The 26,867-nt window shown below is 37.7% G+C and overlaps 1 protein-coding gene across 1 annotated transcript; it reads left to right on the top strand.

Moving 5' to 3' along the window:
* The first annotated feature begins 649 nt into the window (after positions 1-649).
* LOC108105566 (monocarboxylate transporter 13) lies at positions 650-26,867 on the top strand. The gene is given in 6 exon segments (XM_017212211.2): positions 650-768; positions 5,080-5,182; positions 24,652-24,876; positions 24,944-25,070; positions 25,131-25,710; positions 25,712-26,867. Coding segments are annotated over 5 exon segments (1,959 nt in total). The 5' UTR covers positions 650-768; positions 5,080-5,082; the 3' UTR covers positions 26,639-26,867.

Below are 26,867 nucleotides of genomic sequence, written 5' to 3'. Positions count from 1 at the left end.
CTTTATCGAAAGTTTAGTACCACGCTGTTTAGTAGCTCGCTGTTAAGTAGTAGCTGCCACACATAGAATGGATAATGAATTCTGCCCGATGCCATAGCTGTACACTCCGGCACACAGCTGGTTTTAATATAAAACAAATTCAGTTTACCTAACCTCAAACATAAGTTAAGTTTGTACTAACTCACTGTGTTCTGACGGTCAACTTACAATGTCGATCAAGTATTCACATACACAAATATGGGCCAAAATTGCATACCCGTTCATAAACATTTTAGATCACACCTACATATATAAATACTCATTACGTTTATTAGTGCCCTAATCACAAATCTGTCCATGACAGATTTCAAAAAGGTTAATTTAAATTTTAATCTTTATATATATATATACATATATATTGAAAAGTGTAAGTAAACTTGTAAGTGCTGCTCTGTGCTGTGCATATAAAAAAATCCAATAAAGACAAATTTATTTTTAGAAAATATCAAAACATATCGATATTTAAAATATATTTATTAGTATTAATACAATTTGCAAAAATATATCGATTTGATTTTTTAAAAATTCCATATTTCAGCGTTCCACATTCAACACTAACTCCAGACGATATTTTATGCGTTTCGTTTCCTTTTTGACGCATTACTATTTTGCATCCTTATGACCCACCAACGGGATCGTTAAGGTCTTGGTGAATACAACAGACATTCTTTGTTTTTTCGAGTTTTCGTTTTGTATATAATTTGGAAATCAAAATTTAAGACTATTAGTGTAAGAACGTGTACATAGATCAATATTTTTCATCCCGAATACTACTAACCGGTAGGATCGGGTTTAAATAAATACACTTCAACTGTCATGTCAAAATATGAAATGAGCAACTAAAATTTAAAAAGTGATTAAACAGGTCAACGGTTCTATTTAAAAGGAATATAAATATCAGAATATAAACAGCGTCTTTTATGTTAGCGATGGAAATATTGTGTTTAATATGAAAAATAACAACTACAGATAAACAAAATACTTTGTCTATTAACGTGTCAGGGAATAGTCTTAGCTAAACAAGGTCAGTTTGATATGATGGGCGTTACGGTAATGACTACTAGATAAAATACATACAGTTGCTCGCAGCTTATTTCGTACATCCGAAGAGTGAAAATTTAAATCTTTATTGCGGCTAAACTTGGAAAATTAAAACTCAATATTTAAGTTATTGATATTTAATACTTAAAAATCAACTTCTTAAACATAAAAGCAAAAAAGTTACAAAACAAAAACATAATTTTAAGTATATTTTATGCCGCAGTTTATTGTGTGCAGTAAGTTTAGGGTAACATAGAAGATTTTATACTTCATGAGTCCTTTTTTATGCTTCTGGGAGTCGACAGATGAGTTTTCATTGAAGTAGCCATATTTCTGGTGGTTTAAATAGGGATTTTTTCATTTTTCCAGACAGATAAGTTTTCATTGAAGAAGCCATATTTCTGGTGGTTTAAATAGGGATTTTTTCATTCTTCCAATAGCAATTGTTTCAGCTCGATTTTAGTGGAAATCTTCCTCTTACGAATAGCCTGGTCCAAAAGTTTTCAAAAATTCTCTATTAAAATGATGTCTTGTGATTAGGCTGGTGAAATCACCATATTAGGACAATACCCGCCAGCCTGGCGGGGGCCATGTCATGTTTATGCCTTATTGACAGCCTCTGGGGATGGTAACCTCGTGTTTTCGGATGGAGTCATGGATGCAAGACTGTACTCGGAGATCCTGAAAAAATTCTTCAAAGTGCCGTTAGTCTTGGCATGCGCGATCGTTTTCCGTTCCACCAGGTCAACGATGTGATTATAAGGAAATGTTCTGATTTTTTTTAATTCATATATACGGTGTGTTACTTTTATAGTTACTCGTAGAGAAAATGGGTATATTAGATTCGTTAAAGAGTATGTGATAGGTAGAACGAAGCCTTTCCGACCCTATAAAGTATATATACTCTTAATCAGGATCAATAGCAAAGTCGATCGAGCCATTTCCGTTTGTCGGTACAAACTATAGGAGACACAAAGCTCAGATGAAGTTCCTGATTCCCTAAGCAGCGCCCAAAAATCACGGAAAACTAAAACCTCTGAAATCTTAGGAACTATTAGAGCTAGTAAGTTGGAATTAAGTAAGTATGTATAATTTTGGGCCACACCCACTCTGACGCCCACCAAGCTCGAAAGACGGTTTTCGCTCTTTGTAGAAAAGCTGATATCTCGGTTTTTTTCCGCATCTAGCCACGGCCACAAACCACGAATACCAAAAACGCTAAAATCTCGGGAACTATAAGAGCTAGAAAATAATGCCTTCTGTCAATCTGTCAATTTTTTGTCAATATCGATTTACCAAAGATTTTTCATTTAGGAATATTATATCGCTATTTAAGAAGAAACGTAGGTGGACAGTGTCGTCACCATCAGTTAGTAAACATGCTTTTTGACAAAGCATTCACCTTTTCCCTTTATATTTCTGCCATCCTGCCTACCCATCAACGTTATTCAGAAAATCAAATCGTCCAGAAAATTAGGGCAAACAAACATGAAGATTAAAGATTTGCGAACCGGCAGACCGCTTAGTCGTGGCTAGCGAAACAAAAACATGCTTTCCACTGTAAATGATGAAAAAATATCTTCTGAGCATGCATTTTTATATCTGGTTCCTTAATATCGTTCCTAAAACATTATCGTTCTTGCCATCATGATTAAATAGACTCGACTATTGAGTCTAGAGTTCATATTTTTCAATAATAATAATAGGTCAATAAATGAAATTTAAGTTATCGTATATGGATCTTATCTAAGTCAGTCATATAGTCAGGTATATTAAATAGTATGTAACAGGTAGAAGGAAGCGTTTCAGAGAAAGTAAATATATATATATTTTTGATCAAGATCAATAGCCGAGACGATAACATGTCCGTCTGTCCGTATGAACGCTGAGATCTCAATACATATAAAAGATATAAAGTTAAGATTAAGGAAGCAAATTGTTGAGGTCCCTACGTGGAACATCCTGCCACGCCCATTCTAACGCCCCCAAATCACGAAAACTAAAATAGCTGAAATCCCGGGAACTATTAAAGCTAGAAAGTTTGGATAAAGCATGTATAATCTTGAGATGCCAGCGCATCTTAAGGTAGAAAGGATGATATCTCGTTAACTATATGGTAATTTTTAGGCGTATTTTTTTTTAAATCGAATAAAACACTCAAAATTAAATCATAGAATTTTTATTGGAATCTATAAATATGCGTAATATGGCCTTTGCCATTAACGTTTTAAAAATAACTTCATGTAAATGTTGTCTGCGGCTCCGTTTCAAGTGGTCCATTCGGAAGGCCCAATTTTTCGTCACGATTCGAGCAGTTCAGAAAAGCTTAAATCGTGTTCGGCTTGTCTACATAGACTAAAGACTACATAGCCCCATAAAAGTAATAAAGGGCGATAAATTGCATTATTCCTATATGGCATTTGACTGTTCATCACTCCAGAGGCCACAGTTTTGCTTATTAACGCATCCGCTCAGCCAAAAATGAGCCCTATCGCTGAAAACAATTTTCACAGAGCAAGAGTTTTGATAATAAATATTTAAAAATATGAAATCGTTTATTGTTCAAGATTAAGCATGTAGTTTTAATGGTGCCCTCAATGCCCTTCCCATCTAGACACGCCTACAAAACACGGAGAACCAAAAACGCAAAAATCTCGGTAACTCTAAGAGCTAGAAACTTAGGATCAAGCATACACATTCTTGAGATTCTACCGTAGCTCGAAGTGGTTCTTTCATCCGGCCACGTCCACAAATGACGAAAAATTATAGTCGCTGAAATCTTAGAAACTATGAGTAGTATAGCTACAAAGTTAGCATGTATAATATTGTGATGTCAGCGCATCTTAAGGTGGTAAGGCGGCCACGCCCACTCTTACACCCACCAAGCTCGAAAGAACGCTTTCGCCTTTTGTAGAAAGGCTGATATCTCGGTAACTATAAGTGATAGAAAGTTGAGTTTAAGCATGTAGTTTTTTATGGTGCGAAACACGGAAAACTAAAATCGTTGAGAGCCCAGGATCTAAAGAGTTAGCATTAGGCATGTATAGTATTGAGATGCCATCTCAAGGTGGTACCTTAAGAACACTATGTCAATAACTAGTTTCTAATGATGGGTATTATTTTTTCATCATCTGACGACGCGTCTCTAACGCCGACAATCCGCTGAAAACTGTGGCTTCCATAACTTTAAAATTTTTTGATCTTCGTTTGACCTTGTATAACATTTTTGGTTTATATCTATTTATTAACCAAAGATATTCCAAATCGCAACATTATCTCGATTTATTAAGAAGTTTAGTTTATAAGGCCTTACATGGACAGTTATTACAAATGTAGCCAATTTCTACTAGCAAAATTAATATTTTAAAATTGGTTAAACCGGAACGTATATCTTATGGTTTTTTCTTTTTTCCGTTATAAAATTCAAAACATCATACGATGCTGCTTCCGGAGCAAATCAATCAACATATTATTGTTTTAATATTCCACCAAAAGTTTTTTACAAAATCTACAAGTACCTATCATATATTTTGTTTGACTGACGGCCTCAGCAGCCACACTAGTCTCAGCACTTTGTACAGGGAAACATGACTCCCCTGCTTCCAGTCACCACCAGCGCTAGCAGTTTCCGCAATAGCTACCGGTACTGAGCCAGAAAGGCTTTTTAAATTTGGGTGTTTGCAGAAACTTTCTATGTTAACTATGGGCGTTACTGGACCTAGTCTTCTTTTACTTCGGTAATTTAGTTATGAGCTAATACATAAATTGATGTTAAACGGCTTTGAAACTGACTATTATATTTGGCATGCATATTTGAATCGAACAGCCAAAAGTCAATAAATATATCCTTTGTATAATATTTAAAAAAATAACAAATAATATTTTTATAACGTAATTGAATTAAAAACTAAAAAAACTAACTAAACCCACATCAATAAACGCACAAAAAATAACACGGATTATCAAAAACATACTTACGGTATATTTTCTATTTTACAGACGATGCATAAAGAAAAAATTTTAAGTTCAGAAAATGCTAAGAAAGTAAATAACAAAGAACTTAAATTAAATGGATCTACAAATGAAACAAGAAATAAAACAGGTCAGTGAACAAATTAACTAGAACCGAATCAATATTTTATTTACAGGGTGACAATAAATAACCCGGACACACATTTTTGATTATAACTTTTTAAGGAACTGTATTTGAGATAAAATGCAAATACACAACTATTAAATAGGTATTGTGTTAATATATACTCAGCCGGTTTCGAAGTGGCTTCATTGGGCTGCGATGCAGAGCAGGTCTTCTTCCGATAATCGATCTCATTCTCGGAGCAATGATTGCTTCAGCGCCTCCAAGCTTATGTGGCGTTTAGCACCATTACAACACACTGTAGTCCATCGGATTAAGATCTGGCAAGTAAGGTGGCCATTCACTGGATGTGATAAAGTCCGGAAAATTGGCTTTGCACCAGTCCTGAGTCAATTTGGCTCTATGGGCTGGCACTGAATCTTGTTGAAACATCCACTCCGTATCACCGAAGTGCTGCTGGGCCCAAGGAAGCACAACAGTTTCCAAAATGTCAAGGTGCTACACTTCCTTATTGATTTTGACCCCTTGATCGATGAAAAGAAGGGGTGTTTTGCCAGTGGCGCATATTCCTCCCCAAACCATTAAAGACTGCTCACATTGACGGCGCTCGATTATTGCAGAGGTACCTGGAGCTGCAGCCGACCAGCTTCTGTCATTTTGGTGATTGTGCGCCTGTTGGATGGTGAATATCTTCTCGTCCGTGAAGAGAATACGCTCCCATTTTTGACCTGCGGCCCGACGCTTTAGCTGATATTTGGAGTCTCACGCGCTTATTGTCATCCGTAAGAAGATGCACTTTTTGGAGCTTGTAGGGCTTGAGATTAAGTTCATTTTTTGCAATCAACTGAACACTTTCTCGATTCACTCAGATTTCACGGGCTATTTTTCTGACCGAGACTCTGCATTTCCGAGTCATCCGCTTTTTCACGATCCTGCAAATTCTGGAAGTGTTAGCGGTGCATAGTCTGCCTCGTCCGGGACGGTCACCTTCATGGCCAAGCTCATTAAATCGCCGGATACCGTCAGAGACTGTTTGTTTTAGTATGCCAAGCAAACGAACAATGTCGCATTGATTGATTTCCTTGTTGAAAAAGTTTTAAAATTGCACAACGATTGTTAAATATCCCGAAACAAATGTCAAATTGGTGGGAATCACAAAAATGTATATATATTTGTTTCAGAAAAGTACTAGTTATCGATAAATGCATTTATTTAAGGGCGGCATCATAACATTTATAATAGATTGCTTCAAAGTTTGTCCGGGTTATTTATTGTCACCCTGTATAGTGGATTACGGTGAAATATTCGTCCTTTTTATTTTTTAAATTTCAAAAGCAAGTAAAATGGTTAAAAATAACTTAAAAAAAAAAAAATTAAAAATGGATATATAGATTATTACAAATGTTAAGTTATTAAATTTTTATTTATTTATTAGTGGCCCTTTAGCGCAGCTTCAGCTCTGTTTAGGATCTAAAAATGCAATTCAAAATTAAACTGCGGGTCGCCACTCCATCGCACTATGGAAAATTTTACCACTTTTTCTGGCCAAAGTTAAAATCTCAAGAACAAAGCAAGATATTTAAATTCTGTTTTTTGATTTAAGTTCATATGATTAATAGATTTCAGATATAAAAATATGGGGCGTAACAACGCCCACAATCTCAAAATCATATGTTAACTCAAAAACTAAGCGAGATAATTAGATAGATGCTAGCTCATCTCAGGGTGGTACCATAATGTGGCCACGTCTACTCTTACGCCCTCCAACAGCAGAAAGCGGTAGCCTTTAGGAACACTGATATATCGGTAATTTGGAATTAAGCATGCAGTTTCTAATGATGCGTAATGCGTAATATTTTTTCACGGCAACGCCCACAATCCGCGCAAAATTGTAGCGTCCATAATATTAAAATGTATTTCTTCGTTTAACTTTGTGTAATCTTAGGTTGTCAAAAAAGTTGCGGTATTTTTATTCAAATATGAATAATATCGGCAAAAAACTCGGAGAGCCAATTTTCACAGGACTCTCTTGTGGCCAGAATGGACAGAAACAGGTGGTAATCACTTGGTGCGAGATCCGGACTATACGGTGGATGCAAAAGAACCTCCCATCCGAGCTCCCGGAGCTTCTGGCGCGTCACTAAAGATGTGTGTGTCCTGCCATTGTCCTGGTGGAAAACAATTCGGCCTCTGTTGATCAAAGATGGGTCTCTTCTGCATGAGTGCTGTCTTCAAGCGGTCCAGTTGTTAGCAGTACAGGTTCGAATAGAGAGTTTGGCCATAGGGGAGCAGCTCATAGTGGATTATTCCCTGCCAATCCCACCAAACACACAGCAGAAGAACCTTCCTGGCCGTCAATCCAGGCTTGGCCACCGTCTGGGCCGCTTCACCGCTTTTCGATCACGACCGTTTGCGCCTTACGTAATCGTAAGTGACCCACTTTTCATCGCCAGTCACCATACTCTTCAAAAACGGGTCGATTTTGTTGCGATTTAGAAGCGATTCACATGCGTCGATACGGTCAAAGATGTTTTTTTGCGTCAATTCGTGTGGCACCCATCCATCGAGCTTCTTAGTGACTTCAAGCTTCTTCAAATGGTTTATAACGGTTTGATGACTCATGCCCAGCTCTTGACCGATGCTACGGCTGCTACTATGCCGGTTTCTTTCGACCAATTCAGCGATTTTATCGCAATTTTCGACGTCAAGCCTTTCGGAGCGTGGCGCATCTTCAACCACCTCTACACCAGAACTAAAACGTTGATACCATCGTTGTGCGGAGGAAATGGAAACTGTGTCGGGTCCATAAACACAAATTTTATTCGCGTCTTGAGATGCATTTTTGCCTTTATCGTAGTATTACTGTAAAATATGCCGTATTTTCTCTTTATTTTGCTCCATCATTGCGACGATATAACTCACAAACGACTTAGAAGAAAAGACAATCAATCAAACGTGTTAGCGCGTGAAATGAGGTTTCCAAAAAGGTATAGTATGACCTGATGCGACGAATAAAACAAGAACTACGCGCTTTCAGCGCCAACTAGCGAAAATACCGCAAGACTTTTTTGACAACCTACTATTTGTTTTGTCAATATCTATCGATTAACCCAAATTTTTTAAATCGGAAAAATATTGCTATTAAGTAAGAAATGAAGGTAATAAGGCCTCACATGGGCAGTGGCGTCACCAACAAAAAGAATATTTTAAAATTGTGTAAAACAGTATCTTATAGTCGAGTGCCGCGACTTTAAGGCACCCGTTACTGTTTTATACATCGTTTTTTCTTTTCATTCAAAATGCCTGCCCCAATTTGAATGCCCATCCAGGTGGACACCTAAATTAGTTATTTGCAAACATTCTGTTCAAGATTATCAGAGGGCATTGTTGTTTGTTTACAGTGAAAATTATGTGTTTGAACTTTTGTTCGTTAATTCTAACACGGTTGTCAGAAAACCACTCATAGGCCTTTAACCACACTAAGTGATCCCCTAGTCGGGCATTTCGAGCGGCTAATGATGGCGGTTTCGTCAGCAAACGTGGTCACTCGTTTGAAGGGATGTCAGCTGTTTAGAGTACATAGAGAGTACCGATAGCACTACCTTGATGAACTTCAGGTTCTAAAATGTAGTCTTCCCATTTTTTTTGCATTCCATAACAATAAAAATATTAATTTGAATAAATGACCCAGGTTATATATGCATTAGATCATCAAGCTAGACGCTGTCGACCGCTTCGGAGACGTCGAGGAATATTCTCTATTTTCGAAGGCGGTTCGTTTATCAGCTGTTATCCGGTTAATTTGCTCGATTGTGCATTAAATATGCCGGGATATAGGTTTGGGCTCCAATGTAAGGTAATAAGCGAGACAGAAGGCATTTCTCGGAAAATTTTGAGAGACATGGAGCAAACTTATTGGTCTGTAAGATAGTGGATTAGTTATGTCTTTTTCAGGCTTTGAAATCCTATATGAACATATGGCTCTCAGCTGTGAGTAGGAGTAACGTGGACATTATTCGAACGATATCATTCAGAAATATCTTCGAATCCTGCCACTAATAGACGAGATATCATCCCGAAGAAAACTATACCTACCTTATAGGCACTGATTCACTAATGAAAGAAAAGTCTATAAGGAAGCAGACCGTATGATAAAAAGACTGGCTTAAGCCAAAGATGCGTTTTGAGGACCCGGTAGAGAAGATTTATAAATTGTTATGCCATTCCGAAGTATATACAGTCGGCACATAATTTATTCGTACACCTATGAGTTGGAAGTTTATTCCTTAATATCTCGAGAAATACGTAACGGAAATTAAAATGTAATATCTTAAATGAAAGATACACATTTCGAGAATATATTTTAAACATAAAATTAACAAGTTTTAACTTAAATAGTAGATAATTTCCTTAATAACGCAAAAAAATTTTTACGCACAAAAATTATTTGTACACTTCTCATTCTTGACTTCTATTTCTGAATCCAACGGTAATCCACGATTCTTTTTTGAACTGTACTTCGGAGCAAACTTCAGTGTACTATTCTCAAAGTTGTTTAGTTAGTTTCGCTGCTTTTTTTGCTGTAATTGGACGAAATGGGTCGGGGTCAAAACTATAATAAAAATATATTTAGCGAACCGGAATTAACCCGAAATTAATAGAAATATTGTCAAGTCACCTTCCACAATGCAAAGTTTGATAAAAAAATACGTAAACACTGCAGAATTTGCCAGATTTTGCCAGAATTTGAACCACATGCTGACACTACGAGAGGATCATAAAGTTGTAAGTACGGCATTGCAAAATGCCAGAATAACATCCACAACAATTCTTAAAACCCTAGAGAAGCCTTCAGAAAAAAATGTTGTTCCCAAACCGTCCGGAACACCCTGCACAATGCTGGTCTACATGGTAGAGTTGTCTGTATAAACCCATTGATTTCCCATTACAAAAAAAATGCGCTTGGAGATCGCAAAGTGCATGTAAACAAGTCAGAATTATTTAGGGAAAACGTTATATTAGGTTGTCAAAAAAGTCTTGCGGTATTTTTTTTATTGATTTTTCAATTGTTCATAAAATTGGTTACAATAATGCGATTCAAGTCAAATATGAGCCGTTTTGTTCGATGATGCGTGCCCAACGAGATGCCAACTTCATAATGCCCCTCTCATAGAAGATCGATTTTCTATCGGCAAAGAACTCGTAAAGCCAATTTTCACAGGACTCTCTTGTGGCCAGAATGGACAGAAACAGGTGGTAATCACTTGGAGCGAGATCCGGACTATACGGTGGATGCAAAAGAACCTCCCATCCGAGCTCCCGGAGCTTCTGGTCGTTTTTGTTGCGTCGCTACGGTCAAAGATGTTTTTTGCGTCAATTCGTGTGGAACCCATACATCGAGCTTCTTAGTGACTCCAAGCTTCTTCAAATGGTTTATAACGGTTTGATGACTCATGCCCAGCTCTTGACCGATGCTACGGCTGCTACTATGCAGGTTTCTTTCGATCAATTCAGCGATATTATCGCAATTTTCGACGTCAGGCGTTCCAGAACGTGGCGAATCTTCGACGACCTCTACACCAGAACGAAAACGTTGATACCATCGTTGTGCGGAGGAAATGGAAACTGTATCTGGTCCATAAACACAAATTTTATTGGCAGCTTGAGATGCACTTTTGCCTTTATCGTAGTAGTACTGTAAAATATGCCGTATTTTGTCTTTATTGTGGTCCATGATTGCCACGCTATAACTCACGAACGACTTAGAAGAAAAGACAATCAATCAAACACGTGTTAGCGCGTAAAATGAGCTTTCCAAAAAGGTATAGTATGACCTGATGCGACGAATAAAACAAGAAATACGCGCTTTCAGCGCCAACTAGCGAAAATACCGCAAGACTTTTTGGACTTGGACAGAATCCAGCGTCTTTCGTATTTCAATAAGATAACGACCCGATATATTTGTCGTATTTAGTGCAATAGTGGCTTTTATATCACTGCAAGGAGCAAAATCCGACTCTACAATCACCAGATTTCAATCCCATTGAACATTTATGGGATATCATCCAGAAAAGGACAACATATCCTCGAAGGAATCCTTAAAAACCGCATTAATACCTGAATGGGATTCAATTGATGCTGACGAGACGAGCAACTTTATAAAAAGCATGTGTCGACGTTTACAAGCTTCCATTAAGGCCAACGATGGACCCACTAAAGATTAAAATCTTTAAATCTTTGAAATTGTTATTTTTTTTCAACATTTTATAAAGTGTACGAATAATTTTTGTGCGTAAAAAAATGACTTTTTTGTGTTATTAAGGAAATTATCTAGTATTTAAGTTAAAACTTGGTAATTTTATGTTTAAAATATATTCTCGAAATGATACACATTTTCATTTGAGATATTACATTTTAATTTCCGTTACGTATTTATCGAGATATTAGGCAATAAACTTGCAACTCATGGGTGTACGAATTAATTATGTGCAGACTGTATCGATTCCAGTTTCGTATCTATTACTATTTTTTATTTAGCACTATTTTTTCTGTATTTATGAAGAGCTACCAAATAATTTAAAATTAATAGGCAGCGGCGATGTTGAGCAATGGCAACGGGGCCTTCCGCTCGTTTTTTTTATAATAATTACATAAGTACTATTTTATATATACATTTTGGCTAAATTAGAATTATCTTAAATGAGGTGGTATAAGTTTGTATTTTTAATAAATAGTATTATTTTTAATATGTTTGGTAGTGTGGGGTTTGAGATGGATTTTAGTGGATTGGTGTTTTTAAATATTAGTAATCTTTGGTAGTTTAGTGACTTGCAAGTAGTCAGTAAATAATTAATTGATAAGGCATCGTTGGTATCATTGCAGAACGGACAGGTCCTGGTTTCAGTTGGGTCATACACACTATATGTATGTGTAATTTTTGTGTATCCAAGCCTGTGTCTTGTTATTATTATCTGGTCTCTACGTGTGAACGATGAGTGAATGTTTTTGGTAATTTGGTGGCAGTTGAGTTGGGATGATTAATTGCTTGGTACCAGCATGATGTTTTGGATATGTTTAATTGTATTTTCGAGACATATGTATTTTAAATATATTTTAATATGTCCTGTGTGTTTAAGTTTTCTATGGTTCTAAGTGGTTGTTCTTCGATATGGCGTCTGCAAGTTCGTTTCCAGGTATTCCTACGTGACCAGAGATCCAAATTAATTTAAATTAATTAATGTATTTTTATAGAAGATTACGGGCCTTTGAGATAGTGTTCGCGTTTGTTAGTGTTTTTTATTGCGTCGATGGCAGAGAGTGAGTCTGAGCATATGCAAAATTTGCCTCTTTTAGTTTTATGTATTTGCAGGGCCTCTAATATTGCAAGTAGCTCTGCGGAGAACACTGAAGAGTGGTGTGGCAGGGCATTAAGTTTGATGCATTCAGTTCCGCTTGTGATTACCAGGCTAGTGATGCGGTTTGCTTGAGATCCGTCGGTGTAAATGTATGTGTATTTGTGTTCGTCTTTTGTCTTAATTTCTGTAAATTATAATCTCAAAATTTCAGGAGGGTTACTTTTTTTGTCGAATTTATTTAGCGATGTGTCTATTTTTAGAGGGCTTGTGTTCCAGGGTGGTGTGTTTTGTGTAGGTGGTTTTAATTGTTTAAATGGTAGTTGGTGGACTTGTGAGTATTCTATAATACGATCTGTTGTTGATTTGTATTGTGGACGTGTTGGCGGGCGATATGCTTTTAAAATTTTAATTATTGGTGGGGCTTTGGCGTTAACTAGGGGCATAATGATTTTTGACGTAAGGCACTCTCGTCTGTCTTCTAAGGCGTCTGCATTTGCTTCGTAAAGTATGTTATTTGTTCGGGTGGTTCTGAAGGCTCCGAGGGCAGTTCTAATGGCTGTGTTGATTGATGACTTTACTTTGCGCAGTATTGTGCGCGGGCAGTAGCCGTAGATTGGAAGACCGTAGTCTGCTTTTGAGAAGATCTTTGCTTTTGTTACGTTTAGGAGTGTAGATGTGTTGCAGTTAAACTTTGCGCATGAGAGACATTTTATTACGTTAATATACTGTTTTAAGTTGTTGTTTAGTAGTTCCGTGTTAGTTTTCCATCACCAAGGATTTTTAATGATGTTACTTCTTGCATTTGCGGGTTTCCTGTTGTTATGGTGCTATGTGCTATGTATGGTGTTATGTTTTCTGCAAACATGGAGGTCTTTGCATTTTGTGGTAGATAACATGGTTCCGGAGTATTCTGCCCAGTCTGTAATAGTGGATATAATTGGATTTAGGTTTTTTTTTTGTTTTTTAGTTTTTGGATGATGTTGAAGTCATCTGCGTATGCGCTTTGGCTGATGTTCGGGTGAAGTGTTAGCTTTTCTGTTAGTGAGTTATATGCAATCACAAAAAGGGCTACGGAGAGTGGGGAGCCTTGAGGAATGCCGTTTTGCATTGGTTGAAAGGACGAGATGTCAGAGTCGATGCGCACTAGCAGTTTTCTATTTGTCGTATAGTTTCGTACGCAGTTAATAATTTTTTGGACAGTTTTCCAGGTCAAGTATAGAGTGGATGCCAATTCTAACGAAGGCTTTTACGAAGTCTAGGGATATGATAGACGCGTGGTTTCTTCTTGAGAGTGCTCGTGCTAAAAGGTGGTCTATGTGTAGTAGACTGTCTATAGCCGATTTCCCCTTTCTGAAGCCATTTTGACTGCTATGGATTAGTTTGTCGTTTATTACAAACCACCACAGCCATTTTGCTATTTTGTCAAGTAGTTTTGCTAGGTATGAGTTTAGTGAGATCGGACGGTATGAGTTAAGCAAGGTTTTGTCTGTGTTTGGTTTTAGGATCGGTATTATTAGGCTATTTTTGTATATTTGTGGAATGTAGTTGTTTAGTATGGCGTTTTGGAGGTTAATAATTCTGTTTTTTGTTGTTTTATCAAGGTTTTTTATCATTGCGTTCTGTCAAGTTCTAATGTGTTTTCTTTTAATGTGGTTAATGCTGCTGAATATTCTATAGCAGTTATAGGTTTTTCTATTTCGGTTGCTCTTTTGCTAGGAATATGTGAGAGATGAATAGTATTGCTGAGTGACGTTTGTTTGTGATTAATAAAGGTGCTTGAAAAAATTTCTGTCGGAGGAGGTTTTTGAGAAATTTTGGCAGAAGAGCTGAGCAATTTCAAATTTGTTATTAATGTTTTGTTTTGTAGATGGGTTGAATATAGAGTGTATGTGTTTTTGAAGGTTAATGCCGCATGAGAATTTGTTAATGCTTGCTTTTTTAGTTTTTTGAGTGTTAGTTTAAATAGGGCATTTGCCCCTTTTGTACTGTAGAATGGTTTTTGTAGATATGTTTCTTTTAAGCTCGTTCCATTTTTTCATTTTATCGTCACGTAGTTTTTTGAGATTGTTGTTCCACCATGATACATTATGAGGCTTACCCTTTGGGTGTGTTTGTGGTGTTGCCTTGTGAGCGCTTGAAAGGATAATTTTTTGTATTGTTGCAGCTTCTTTGTTTATGTTTGTGCTTGGTGGTCGTTGCGCATAGAAGTTTTCTGTTAGCTTGGCAAATTTATGCCAGTTTGCCTTATCCATAATGAAAGTGGGTTTGCGTGTGGTTGATTGTAGGTTAGCAGTATTTGATGTGTAGAGGTTAATTATGATGGAGAAGTGACCGCTTCCAAAATAGTTATTTTCTGTGCGCCAGGTACTGTCAATTTTAAGGAGTGGGCTGCCGAGAGTCAGATCGACATTTGTTAGTAAGTTTTGTGTGCTCAAATGTGTTGGAGACATATCGTTTAGAAGAATGTAGTTAGATTGTGTTATGTATTTCTCTAGTATTTTCCCTCTAGGATTGTTTTGCTTTGAGCCCCAGTTTTTGTGCCAGCCATTGAAGTCCAGTGACAGTTGTGGGTGTGGGAGAGTTGTCTAATACATCCTGAAGGTTTTGTATTGCGAACGAGTTGTTAAGAGCGATGTATGCCGAAATAAGTCTGACTTTGATTTTCGAGGTTACTTCTAAGAATACGGTGTCAAATCCATCGTTTAGGGTTATTTCTTTGGTTTGCAGAGTTTTTTAAGCCAGGATGGCTACACCTCCGTGTGACGATGAGGTGTTTTTTTTTGTATTAGGGAATAATTAATAAATTATTGAGGTATTTTATTTGAGTTTCTTGTAATGCTATTAAAAGAAGTAGGTGTTTTTATGATTAATTGGAGTTCGCAGTAGTTGTTAAGGTATTCGTTCATATTCCATTGTACAATTTTCATGGCCATTTAAAGGTTGATTGGTTGTTGCGGAGGAGGTAAATGATTTTGTGCCTATTTGTTGTCTACTGGCTTTTTATTTTTGCTTGATTAGCTTTCTTGGGTTTTAGGTTTGTAGTTAGTGATTTGTTTTTGTCGTTAGAGAAAAGTCGAAGTTTATGGTCCTGTGTTTTTACGCTTGTCATATGTTTAGAGGTAGTGGGAGTGTCGAAATCCATTATGAATGTGTCTGTTGGGTCGTAGATCGAGTTAGTGTAGGTCTTGTGTGGGTGTTGGTTAAGATTTCGTCGTAAGATGTAGGTGGTTTGCTTTGGCGGGTATCTTGCGCGTTTTTATTATGATTGCTGAGTGTTGATGTTGTTGTTTTACTTTACTTTTTTGATACAATTTAGGCTAAGCATATTGGAAGTGGATGGTTATGGAGAGTGTGGTATATTGTAAGTGCTGTTTTGTGATCGCCCTTTTCTGTAATTTTAATATTTGTTAGTTCTTGTTGTTTTTTGAATGTTGGACAATTGCGGCATGGCATGATGTAATGGCATCGAGATATATGGGTGTACGCGTATTTTTTTGTATCCAATGTTAAGGTATTTTGGGAGGGTAAGTGAAGCAAATGTAATAATGATTAGACCAGTTTCAGTGGTGGATTGATCGTTTTTAAATATTTTTCGTACTTCGGTGACTTTTTGTTCGTCTAAGCTTTCTGCTTCGCTTATGTTGCGAAGTAGGTTGCAATATATTACTCCTTTAGAGAAATTTATGGTTTTGTGCTCAGAGACGGTTACTTCAATGCTTGCAAATTTGTTTAAATTAAGTAATTTGTTTGCTTGTAAGGTATTTTTAGTTTTTATCAAAATGTATCCGGCACGAGTGTTTTTGCAAGACTGGACCTCACCGTCGCATGTAAAGTGTTAGGATTTTCGAGGGATTTGTTTTCTGGTCCGTTGATGTTAATCAATTTTGGTTCGCCTGGGTTTTTGTTGTACATTGATATACCACTTCTTATGTCCGGTGATTTGACCATTGTTGTAGTTTTTTTCGAGCTGGCGCCCGGCACTTGGATTTTGAGTTAGTTGTTTTTGTTTTTTTTTTTCTATTTTGTTTTACGCACTTGTTTGCTTTTTTCTGATAATCAGTTGTTAGTTGGTGTTTTTGGTTGTTGGTAGGTAGACTACAACGCTTACTTCTCTTTCGAAGCAACCGAAAGTAATGCCACCTCTTCCCAAACACGGTCAGTTACCCCAAACTTGACCGAATTCTTAAACGTATAGAGCGAGAGAGCGCGTTCTTGGTCCCTCTCGCTACCATCGATGTCTCTGCAGCCAAAGAGCGCAGTAACTACCGCCGCGATTTCATTGACAACGTCAACCGTAACAACAACAACAACCGCAACTGTAACGACAGCGCGTTTAACGACGTCATCAGCTAGCGCCGCAAACATTAATACTTCTGCCGGTGCGCTGCCCGAAAAAGAACAAAAATAAAAAAAATATTAAGCCGGCTGTGCTGACTGGTATGGATCGCCAAAAAAAGGTGGCCGAGTAGCCGCCGCTGCCAAAAGTGTACATAAAAATCTTATATACTATACTAGGCTTATACACTAATACAAGATAAAATAAAGAAATGTTTATGCAGCAATCCGTTCGAAGTTTTCGCTTGTGTTATATTTCCTGTGGCAAGGGGTCGGGGCATTCTGCTGTGATGTCATCAAAATGTTAGCGGGATAACGACTCGAGTGGGTCGTTGCCGTGTCTAAACAATGTTTCGGATTGCAACATACTTGCATCCAAATGTGTGGGTCCAAGTGGTTGCCCAGTCAGCGTACTCTTTCTAGGGTAGCTCTGGGAGGTTTGGCTGGGGGTAAGTTGCCTATCGACTGGTCGGTAACTCGGTAATTGGTCGGGATTGAAGTGACGGCCAAAACGAAAGTGTGGACGTCACGAAACTTGGTTCTGATATGGTAGCGACTATAATCTTCTTTTTTGTGTTGGTCATACGAATGATGCCAAGACTCCAACTATTAATAATAGATATAAAGCTCCGAAATTAGTGGTCGAAAACTTTTTCCAATATATAATTGAATAGAAAGCATTTATGGATCGTAAATTTAGATTATGTAAATTAATATCTTCTATGTGATCGATTAAGTTAATGTTTTGGATAATCGGAATTGTGCTTCTATTATCTCCTCAAAGTGTAATAATTAATAATTAATTAGTCGTACAATTGGATTCAATGGTAGAGTTAATTGTGTTTAAAATTAGGATGACTGTAATTACTTCTTGGATTCCCACATCTTTGACTTTACAATTTGCAGTATTCAACGTGAATATATTATCGAGGCAATCAGTTTGAACATTATTCTTGGTTGATATAGAGTTTTCGCAAATATAATATTTATAAACCATATTACATTTGTTCATAAAATAATATATGTCTTTCGCATAATAGTATGCCATATAGTTAGGTAAGATTACAAATTTGGAACCATTTATAGGTAGCGGAATAATATGTGTAAATTGGTAAATATTTTGTTTAAATGTGGGTATCTTAATTCTAAAATTAATTTTAATTCCGTTCATAAAACTATCTAGTTCTAACATCTTGAGGATGTGTTCATCGGACATGTTACGGAATGGGGGGTCATCTAACTCTTGTCTGATTACAGTTAATTCTTCTTTTGATACAATGAAATTTGGTACAATATTTAGTTTGGCCAACAACAGGCTTTCTTCTATATTACTTAAGTAGTTGGACTGTGTAACTATATATATGTCTATATTCATATTAATTCGGGATATATATTGTATTGTGTGTAGGATATGGTGTTCATAGTTAACAGTTTTGGAAATAGTATTTTTATAATTGTTCAAAAAATGGTGCATTGTTTGTTGTTCTTTATTAATATGATCCGTAATATTGTCAAATCTTGCTTTAATGTCGTTGTTAATTATCTCCTGTTTGTTTGCGCTTTCAGTTAGTTTTTTTTATTTTCTGTAATTGTCTTTAAGTTGTTATCAATTATGCGCCCGTCCGCGTCGTCTAAATTTCCGTCACTATTTTTACAACTTTACCTAGTCCATTGATAAGTCCACGTCTTTTTAACTTTTTCGGTAATAACATTTCTACTTTGGACCTTTAGGTCTTGATAAACGCGAATCTGTAAGATCAATAGGATTTGGGTTCTTTTTAATCCTGAGTTTTATTTTAGCTTTGTGTAACTTTCGTTTTTTTGTAGATAATAGTGTGATTTTTTTGTCTTTTTAGTACTTTGTATTGGGAAAAGCGAGTAGTGAGCTTGTTTCTTCATCGTTTAAGTGATCTGTTTGGAATTTTTATTAATTCTTTCGAACTCCTCTTCGATTTCCATTATCTCAGAGGAACGATTTGGTCTAATACGCAAGAGCATTTCCACCGTAGCTGTCGTGAAGGTTAGCTGGGAAATATCATTTATTGCCGGGAGTTCAGTACGTATTTTCATGCCAATTAGTCCGTCAAAGAATTGGTTAAGGTTAAATAGTAGAAAAAGGGAATTTTCTTTGATCGTTAATATTTTCTTTATCTGTTATGTATTTAGGGTTTATAACGGAGCCCTCTGCACCCGTATCTACCAGGAATTTAAATTATGTTTGTCTTAAAATGAGAGCTCTATAAATGGTAGTTGGGCGTTCAATCGAAAATTTGTCCAAGAAGCCTGTTTATGCTTTGAGGCTTTTGACTGAAACATTTCCTTTTTCGTCAATGTTATGTCGCCTCAGTTTCGTCTGTCTTTGTTTTTATATTAAACATTCTTTGTCCGTTAGTCTGGAATCTGTTATTATTCGGGCTTATTTTAGTTGCGGTATTCGATGTACTAGGTGTGTCATCGCTTGCCATGATAGCCGGAAATCTTTGATTACGGTAATTACTATCGTAATTCGACGGGTTATAAGTAGTCTCGTTATTTCGATTGTAACGATTATAGTGCCTGTTCTGGTGCAGGTTATTGTCCCTATTTCGGTATTGGTATTGGTTTGACCAGAAGCGATCGCTCTGCCTACCCGACTGTCCTTTTGCAACCAATTTGTTGCATTTTTCGCATAGTATAAACTCCTCTCTTTTACTGCCATGTCAAAAGCTTCCCTTCTGTTTTCTGCCTAATAGCCCAAAGCAACTTCTGATCGTACGGAGTCTGATCCGTTCCCCTGATGATCAGAATTATTTCCTCTACGTTGTTGATAAATTCGTTAAGTGTAAATGGGTCCCCTGAGTATGGAGGCAAAAGCGAATTACGTCTGGGATCCTCATTGAATTAAATAATTCGACAGGGTTGACCATCGCCGTGTTGAGGTGGGAAGGCGAAGAATTGTACTATTGTGCATGGTCACGGGTGAGGGTGTAATAATCGGTCTTAGGGATAGAGAGCTTTCCTGGGGTATTGGTTCGTTACGGTTCTGTCTCTTGCTACCGCCTATAGTAGTAATTCTGTTAGTTGGCAGTAGGCTTTTAACTTTTGAAATATTCGGCATCAAATTAGTTTATTATTACTTATGAAAAAAAATTCTGCTCTTTGTGTTTAGTGTACATATGTGTATGTACTTAGACTATTATTTGTAAGATACTTAAGTAGTTAATGTATTGACGCGTCTGTGGTGTAGTGTCTCTCAGGTGTTGTACTCTTGTAGCAATTTACCTGCGAGAATATAAAAAATAGTATTTCTCTTTCTCATTTTTTTTTTGATAAATTTAATATGTATTTAAGTAGTGTTGCTATATTACTTTCTTTATATCTTGAATTTCCTTGAAGCTGAACACCCTTTACAAAACGCGACATGGGATCGCAAGGATTGTTTCGTCTTTATTGGACACAAAATTGCTTTATTTCATAAGATATTTCTTTTTTTTTAATGTTTAGCGTTTTTCCGGCATGAAACCAGCTTACCACATTTGCCATAAATTTTGTAACTGATGTTCTTACAAAAACACGATGGGATTGTATAACTATTTCAATGGATACCCATTTTCTTAATAATTTTATTTTTCACATATATCTTCTATTTACCGTTTAGAGTTACTCCGACATGAAACCAGCTTACAATATTTGCCATAAATCTTGTAACTGACGTTCTTACAAAACTTGCGATGGGATTGTAGAACTATTTCCCTGGGTACTCGTTTCTTTTTTTTTTTTAATAATTTATTTTTTGTTTTAAAATTCGTTTTGTCTTTTTTTTTGGCAAAAAAACTGCACATATATTCTTCTTGTTTTATTTTCTTTAAATTTTTTATGCTTGCTTCCCATTTTGCGTTTGTCACGGCTGTATATTTTATATAATTTCAAAACAAAACTTGGCATCTTTGTTATAGTATCGAGTCCTGCGGATGCGGTTTAAGGGAGATTCCAGTTAGTCCATAGTTAGTTCCAGTTGTTATAAGGGCTTGATATCAAAGGTTTAGTTTCGTTGGGAGTTAGTTTGTGTTAAATCAAAAACAACGTCTTATAGTTTCGAAGTAAATTTCTAGACTGCCTACATATATTGTTCAGCGGTGGCCGAGTAGCCACCGCTGCCAAAAGTGTACATAAAAATTTTGTATACTATACATAAGGGCTTTTACACTAATACAAGCCAAAAATGTTACATACGCAAGTGCTTTAAAATCAGGACTGGCTACCCCAGCCTCAAAAAACTCATTGCCGCAATCAGCATACCAAAAACCGAACACGGGTCAGCAGCTTTAACCGCCGGAGCAGCCAAAAAGTAACTTTGAAGCTATGATATGCAGTCTACAAAAAAGCCTTACGGAGTTTATGTCGGTTATGCGTACAACTTTGCAATATCTGATGCGAAACCAAAATCTATTGATTCTAATGCTGGTTTCACAACAATCCAAATAATGACTTCCCTACGAATATCTACGTGGAACGCTAACGGCGTTTCGCAGCATAAACTCGAGTTAGCGCAATTCCTTCTAGACAATCAAATCGACGTAATGCTGCTTTCAGAAACACATCTTACAAACAGATACAATTTCCAACTACGAGGATATTCATTCTATGGAACAAATCATCCAGATGGTAAAGCACACGGGACTGGAATTTTAATCAGAAGCCGTATTAAGCACCATTATACGAAATTTGCTAAAAAGTACCTACAGGCCACTTCCATAAATATACACCTAAATACTAGCAAGCAATAAACTCTAGCCGTATACTGCTCTCCACGCTTCACCATAGCTGAAGATGAGTTTATGCAGTTTTTCAACTCACTTGGAGACCACTTCATAGCAGCAGGAGACTACAATCCAAGCTGAAGATGAGTTAAGGTGACCTTCAAATTTAATTCAAATTTTTGATTATCGATTTTTTTGTTTTGTTATATTGGTACACACTTCCTAACATCTGTACCAAGTTTCAATGGAACATCCTCTTTGTTTGGTTGTGAGGCGTAAAGTTACAAGTTATTTGCGAGCTCGGCGATTTTGCTATCGAAAAATATGGATCAAAGGATTTGGATTTTTTGCCAAAAACAACACCACAATAATGCCTCAGCCACCATATTCACCGGATTTGGTCTCCCCATGTGTTTCTTTTCCCAAAACTGAAGATAATCGAAAAAAATTTGAAATTTGAAAAGTCACCTACTTTTGAACACACCTCGTATAACTTCTAAAAGGTTTCGATAATCGAAAAATTTGAAATTAGAACACACTACCTGTGGATCTCGTCTCGTGACTCCAAAAGGAAAGCAGCTCTATAATGCAATTATCAAAGCTAAGAACAAGCTCGACTACGTTATTTTTGGCACACCAACATACCGGCCGGCAGACCCAAAGAAACTTCCCGATTTAATCAACTTTGCGATTACCAAAAACATACCTAAAAATCTGATAAGCGACGAATGCCTTTCGGATCTTTCATCTGATCACTCGCCTGTCCTTTTTACTCTTCTCCGGATATCCAGGAACATGGAATTAAGCATTAAAACTGACCTCACATAAAACCAATTGGGTTAAGTACAGGAAGTATATTAGCTCACACATTGAGCTAAGTCCTCACCTCAGCGACGAAGCCAACGTAGACTGTTTTGTTAATTCACTGGAGTCTATACTCGTCTCTGCAGCTCGAGTTTCAACACCTCAAACTATAAACACACAATGCAATCAAAAAAAAACAAATCTACAAATCGGACAGCTTGTCCTCGAAAAGCGAGGAGAATGGCAAAGCAAAGCTTAAAACATGCCTTACGTCAACTTGCTCATGCTCTACAGCAAGAAGAAACATATGTCCACCGCCGCTACATAGAGCCATTGTCAACTAATAGTACAAAACACTCACTATGGAGAGCTCATCCAACTCTGAGCTCATCGAAAGAAACCGTTACGCCTATTAGAAATTCCACAGGCGGCTGGGCGCGCAGTGGCGCAGACAGAGCCAGCACGTTTTCCAACCACCTTAAAATTGTCTTCCAACCAAATCCTGCCACTAATGCATTTACTTTGTCGACTCTATCATATGAGCCCCAGCAACATGAGCCAATTGAGTTTCGCCCAAACGAAATCGTTAACATCATCAAAAGACAACTGAATCGAAAAAAATCTCCAGTCTGCGACCTTATAACTCCCAAAATGATCTGTGAGTTCCCATACTGCGCCGTTTGCACTCTCACCCAGCTCTTTAATGCCATCGCAAAACTTGGCCCTTTTCCAGTGAGTTGGAAAAGTCAATTACAATAATAGTAGCAAATCCGGGGGAAACCGACAATCCACGTCGTACGGACTCGGAAAAACACATACCTGATAATCCAGGAAGGAATCCCGTCACACCAATTTGGGTTTCGGGGAAAGTATGGACCATAAGCAGGTCAACCGGATAACATCAGAAATTCGGAACGCGTTCAAAAAACGAGAGTACTATACTGCCATATTTTTAGATGTCTCTCAAGCATTTGATAGAGTCTGGCTAGAAGGTCTAATGTACTAGATCAAGACAATGCTCCCCTAAAGCACCCACAAGATTTTAGAGTCTTACCTTTACGACATAAAATTTGTTGTGAGGTGCAACATTGGTATATCTGATAATTACACTGTTGGAGCTGTAGTTCCTCAAGGTAGCGTGCTAGGGCCAACAACAACAGCAGACATCCCGACATGCACACGACTAACAACATCTACGTTTGCCGATGACACAGCAACTGCGCAGCTAGCTCTTCATATGGTCAATGTTGAAATATGTTAAAAATGAAAAATTAAAGTGAACGAACTAAAATGCAAGCACGTTACGTTCACCCTGAACAGTCAAAACTGCCCGCCGATTACGTTAAACAACACTCTACTCCCACAACGAATCAAAGTAACATACCTAGGAGTACATCTCGATAGAAGACTCACATGGCGCCGGCACATGGAAGCCAAAAGAACACACCTAAAGCTAAAAGCCAGCAGCCTTCATTGGCTTATCAACGCTCGGTCACCTCTTAGCCTTGAATATAAAGTCCTGCTGTACAACTCGGTACTAAAACCTATATGGATGTACGGCTCCCAGTTATGGGGGAACGCCAGCAATAGCAACAATCACCGGGGCACCGTAGCACGTTCGCAACGAAAACATACACCGCAACTTAAACATTCTACCAGTCAAAGAAGTGATCGCAGAACAGAAGGTAAAGTACTACTCCAAGCTATCGGTGCACCCTAACCACCTGGGGAGAGGTCTAACAAGGTTGAGCAACCAATCACGTCTTCGTCGCAATGACTTACCCACCCAGCGATCGACCTTAGGGCCCCAACGCAACCAGAATGCAGTCTTAGTTAAATTTTAATGTTAAGATTCGTCAACTTATTGTTAGTCTCAAAACTAAGAGCAGATTTAATAAATAAAAGCAAATGCTATATAGAAAAAAAACAAAAAAAAAATTGTATCTATATATAATTTAACGGCGACTTTTCTTACACCTTGATGGTTGAAGTTGGGGTGGTCGCGCCTCGTCTAGTAGGCGCTTGTACTGAGAACGATCTATAAATTAGAGCTTAAGTCTATTCGTAAGCAAGCTAGTGGGCACTGTGGAGAATTTTAGTTTGAAATCCGGTGCCGAGAGTGGGATGTGAGAGAGCGAACAGCCTGGAAAGCGGAGTATAGTGAAAGCTTTAAAATCTTTGTACCTAATGTTGTTTTTTTTTTAAATTCTAAACTTGTTCTTTCTGTTAAACCTATACACAGTGAGCTTACTCGACAAAAAGGATGACAGAGAGTATGACCTTGTTCCGCCTGACGGCGGTTGGGGTTGGCTTGTTCTATTGGGTTCGTGCTTAACTAACATTCTCATCCCTGGCACTATTAAAAGTTTTGGAGTATTATTTTCGGAATTCACCGATGCATTCAACTCATCGCCCACAAAGGCTGCATGGATACCAGCTCTCTGCTACTTTCTCTATAGTTCATTGGGTAAGTTTCAACAGCACTTCTAAATAAGCATAAATAAATAGATGAAAATATAAATTAAAATTTGCAGGCCCAATTTCGAGCATACTATCTGTAAAGTACTCATATCGTACAGTAACTCTTCTTGGAGGGGCATCTGCATCACTGGGAATGATACTCTCGTTTTGGGCATCATCTATTGAATACTTGTATATCAGGTAAATTCAGAATGATACATATAATATGATTTAAAAAAAATCCGTGTTATTTTCTTCCAGCTATGGTGTTTTAGTCGGAATCGGAGCTGGTCTCTCCTTTCCACCCACAGTCTACATTGTTACGTCGTACTTTGCGAAGTTACGTGGATTGGCTAACGGCCTATGCATTTCCGGCAGCGCGTTGGGTAGCATTATTCTTCCTCCCCTTCTCCGATGGCTACTAGAGACATATGGATACCATGGATCTTGTCTAATAATGGGGGGTATTACTATGAACGTATTTGTAGCTGCTCTTTTCTATGAGCCTGTTGAACAGCACATGGTTCGAGTACCTTGTGCACGCCAGGCTTTGGAAGATATTCCTGAAGAGGAAGATATTGGCATTGTGATGAAGTTCGAGAATGTAGACCAGTCTGCGTCTAAAAACCAGCAAAGTGACAGACAGTTGTTAGCGTACAACTCTCCTCCGTCGCCACTGTATCTACCCGAAGATGAAAAGCTACAGTTCGTGCGGAGCGCATCTGCAGCGGTCGTTCAAAGCTACTCAAAACCAGGAGAAGAGTTTCAATCCCGATCTCGTAAGATTAGTACCCCGTTGAGGTTACCCCAAAGAAACCAAACATTCACGCCTGGGCAATTGAAACTCGCAATCTTCCTTATATGCAGTTCCTGAGGGCCGATCTAGCTCAAACAAATTCGCTCGGAATTTTTCAAAGTCACGACTATCAAAGCGCTCCCCGTCAACCAGCAGTTTTTTATACGTTAGCACTCCATATCATGGCAGCACACTGTCATTCCAGCCGAAAGAATTCTCTTCACACTTGTCTCTGCGCTCAGTCGGTAGTAGTGGATCCGCGGGCACTGCATGCGACTATACAGGCCCTCATGGAAATCAATCTAACGTCGAGGCCCAGAACGAGGCGCAGTATCAGCAACGAACGAAATTTTTCGATTTGAGCCTTTTAAAAGACCCGATGTACTTGGTCATACTCATTTCCAACTCGACGAATGCAATAAGTTACACTAATTTTATCATTTTGCTGCCCAGTTTTGGAGAAGCCAGGGGCTTTAACAAATCATTATCTGCATATCTACTTTCAGTAGTCTCTGCCACAGATTTAATAGGTCGTATTGGGGGATCAGCACTCTCGGATATGGGGTACATACCTAAGACCTGGTACTTTGTTGGCGGCTTGACCATATCAGGATTTTCCCTTGCGCTTTTACCTTTTGCATGGTCTTACCGCTCGGTATGCTTTTGGTGCGCGCTATTTGGCCTAGCTTCTGGAATTTACGTCGGAATTACTGCCGTGATAATGGCAGATATGCTTGGTACGGAACGTTTGACATCATCCTATGGTATCAGCCTTTTTATTAATGGATTGCTGCAGTTAATTGGACCGCCTCTTTGTAATTACTGGTTTGAGGCTGTTAATGACTACAATCCTCTGTTTCACGCCCTAGGCTTGACTCTGTTAGCTGGAGCTAGCCTATGGAGTTTTATGCCATGGATTAGCCGATGCAGGTCCGAAACGGAAGAAAAAGAAAATCCACAAATTGATGAATAGGCTGGCTACTAAATGAACAACCAACTCCTGTATTAAAAGACGTACAATAACAACTAGATTTTAAGCTTAAAATGGCGTACAAAAAGTGATGATGAATGACGTGCGTAATTTAAGGGGCCGAGACTATGAAAGATAATTGGAAACCTTTATTTGTTTCTTCCAAATGTTTTTTTAGTACTGCTTTAGTCGTAATTATTACGTTGAATAAAAAAATCTTGTTTGATTATAA

This window comes from Drosophila eugracilis, unplaced genomic scaffold (assembly GCF_018153835.1).
Source record: "Drosophila eugracilis isolate 14026-0451.02 unplaced genomic scaffold, ASM1815383v1 contig_599, whole genome shotgun sequence".
Taxonomy (NCBI): Eukaryota; Metazoa; Arthropoda; class Insecta; order Diptera; family Drosophilidae; genus Drosophila; species Drosophila eugracilis.
This window is presented reverse-complemented; position numbering and strand designations above follow the sequence as displayed.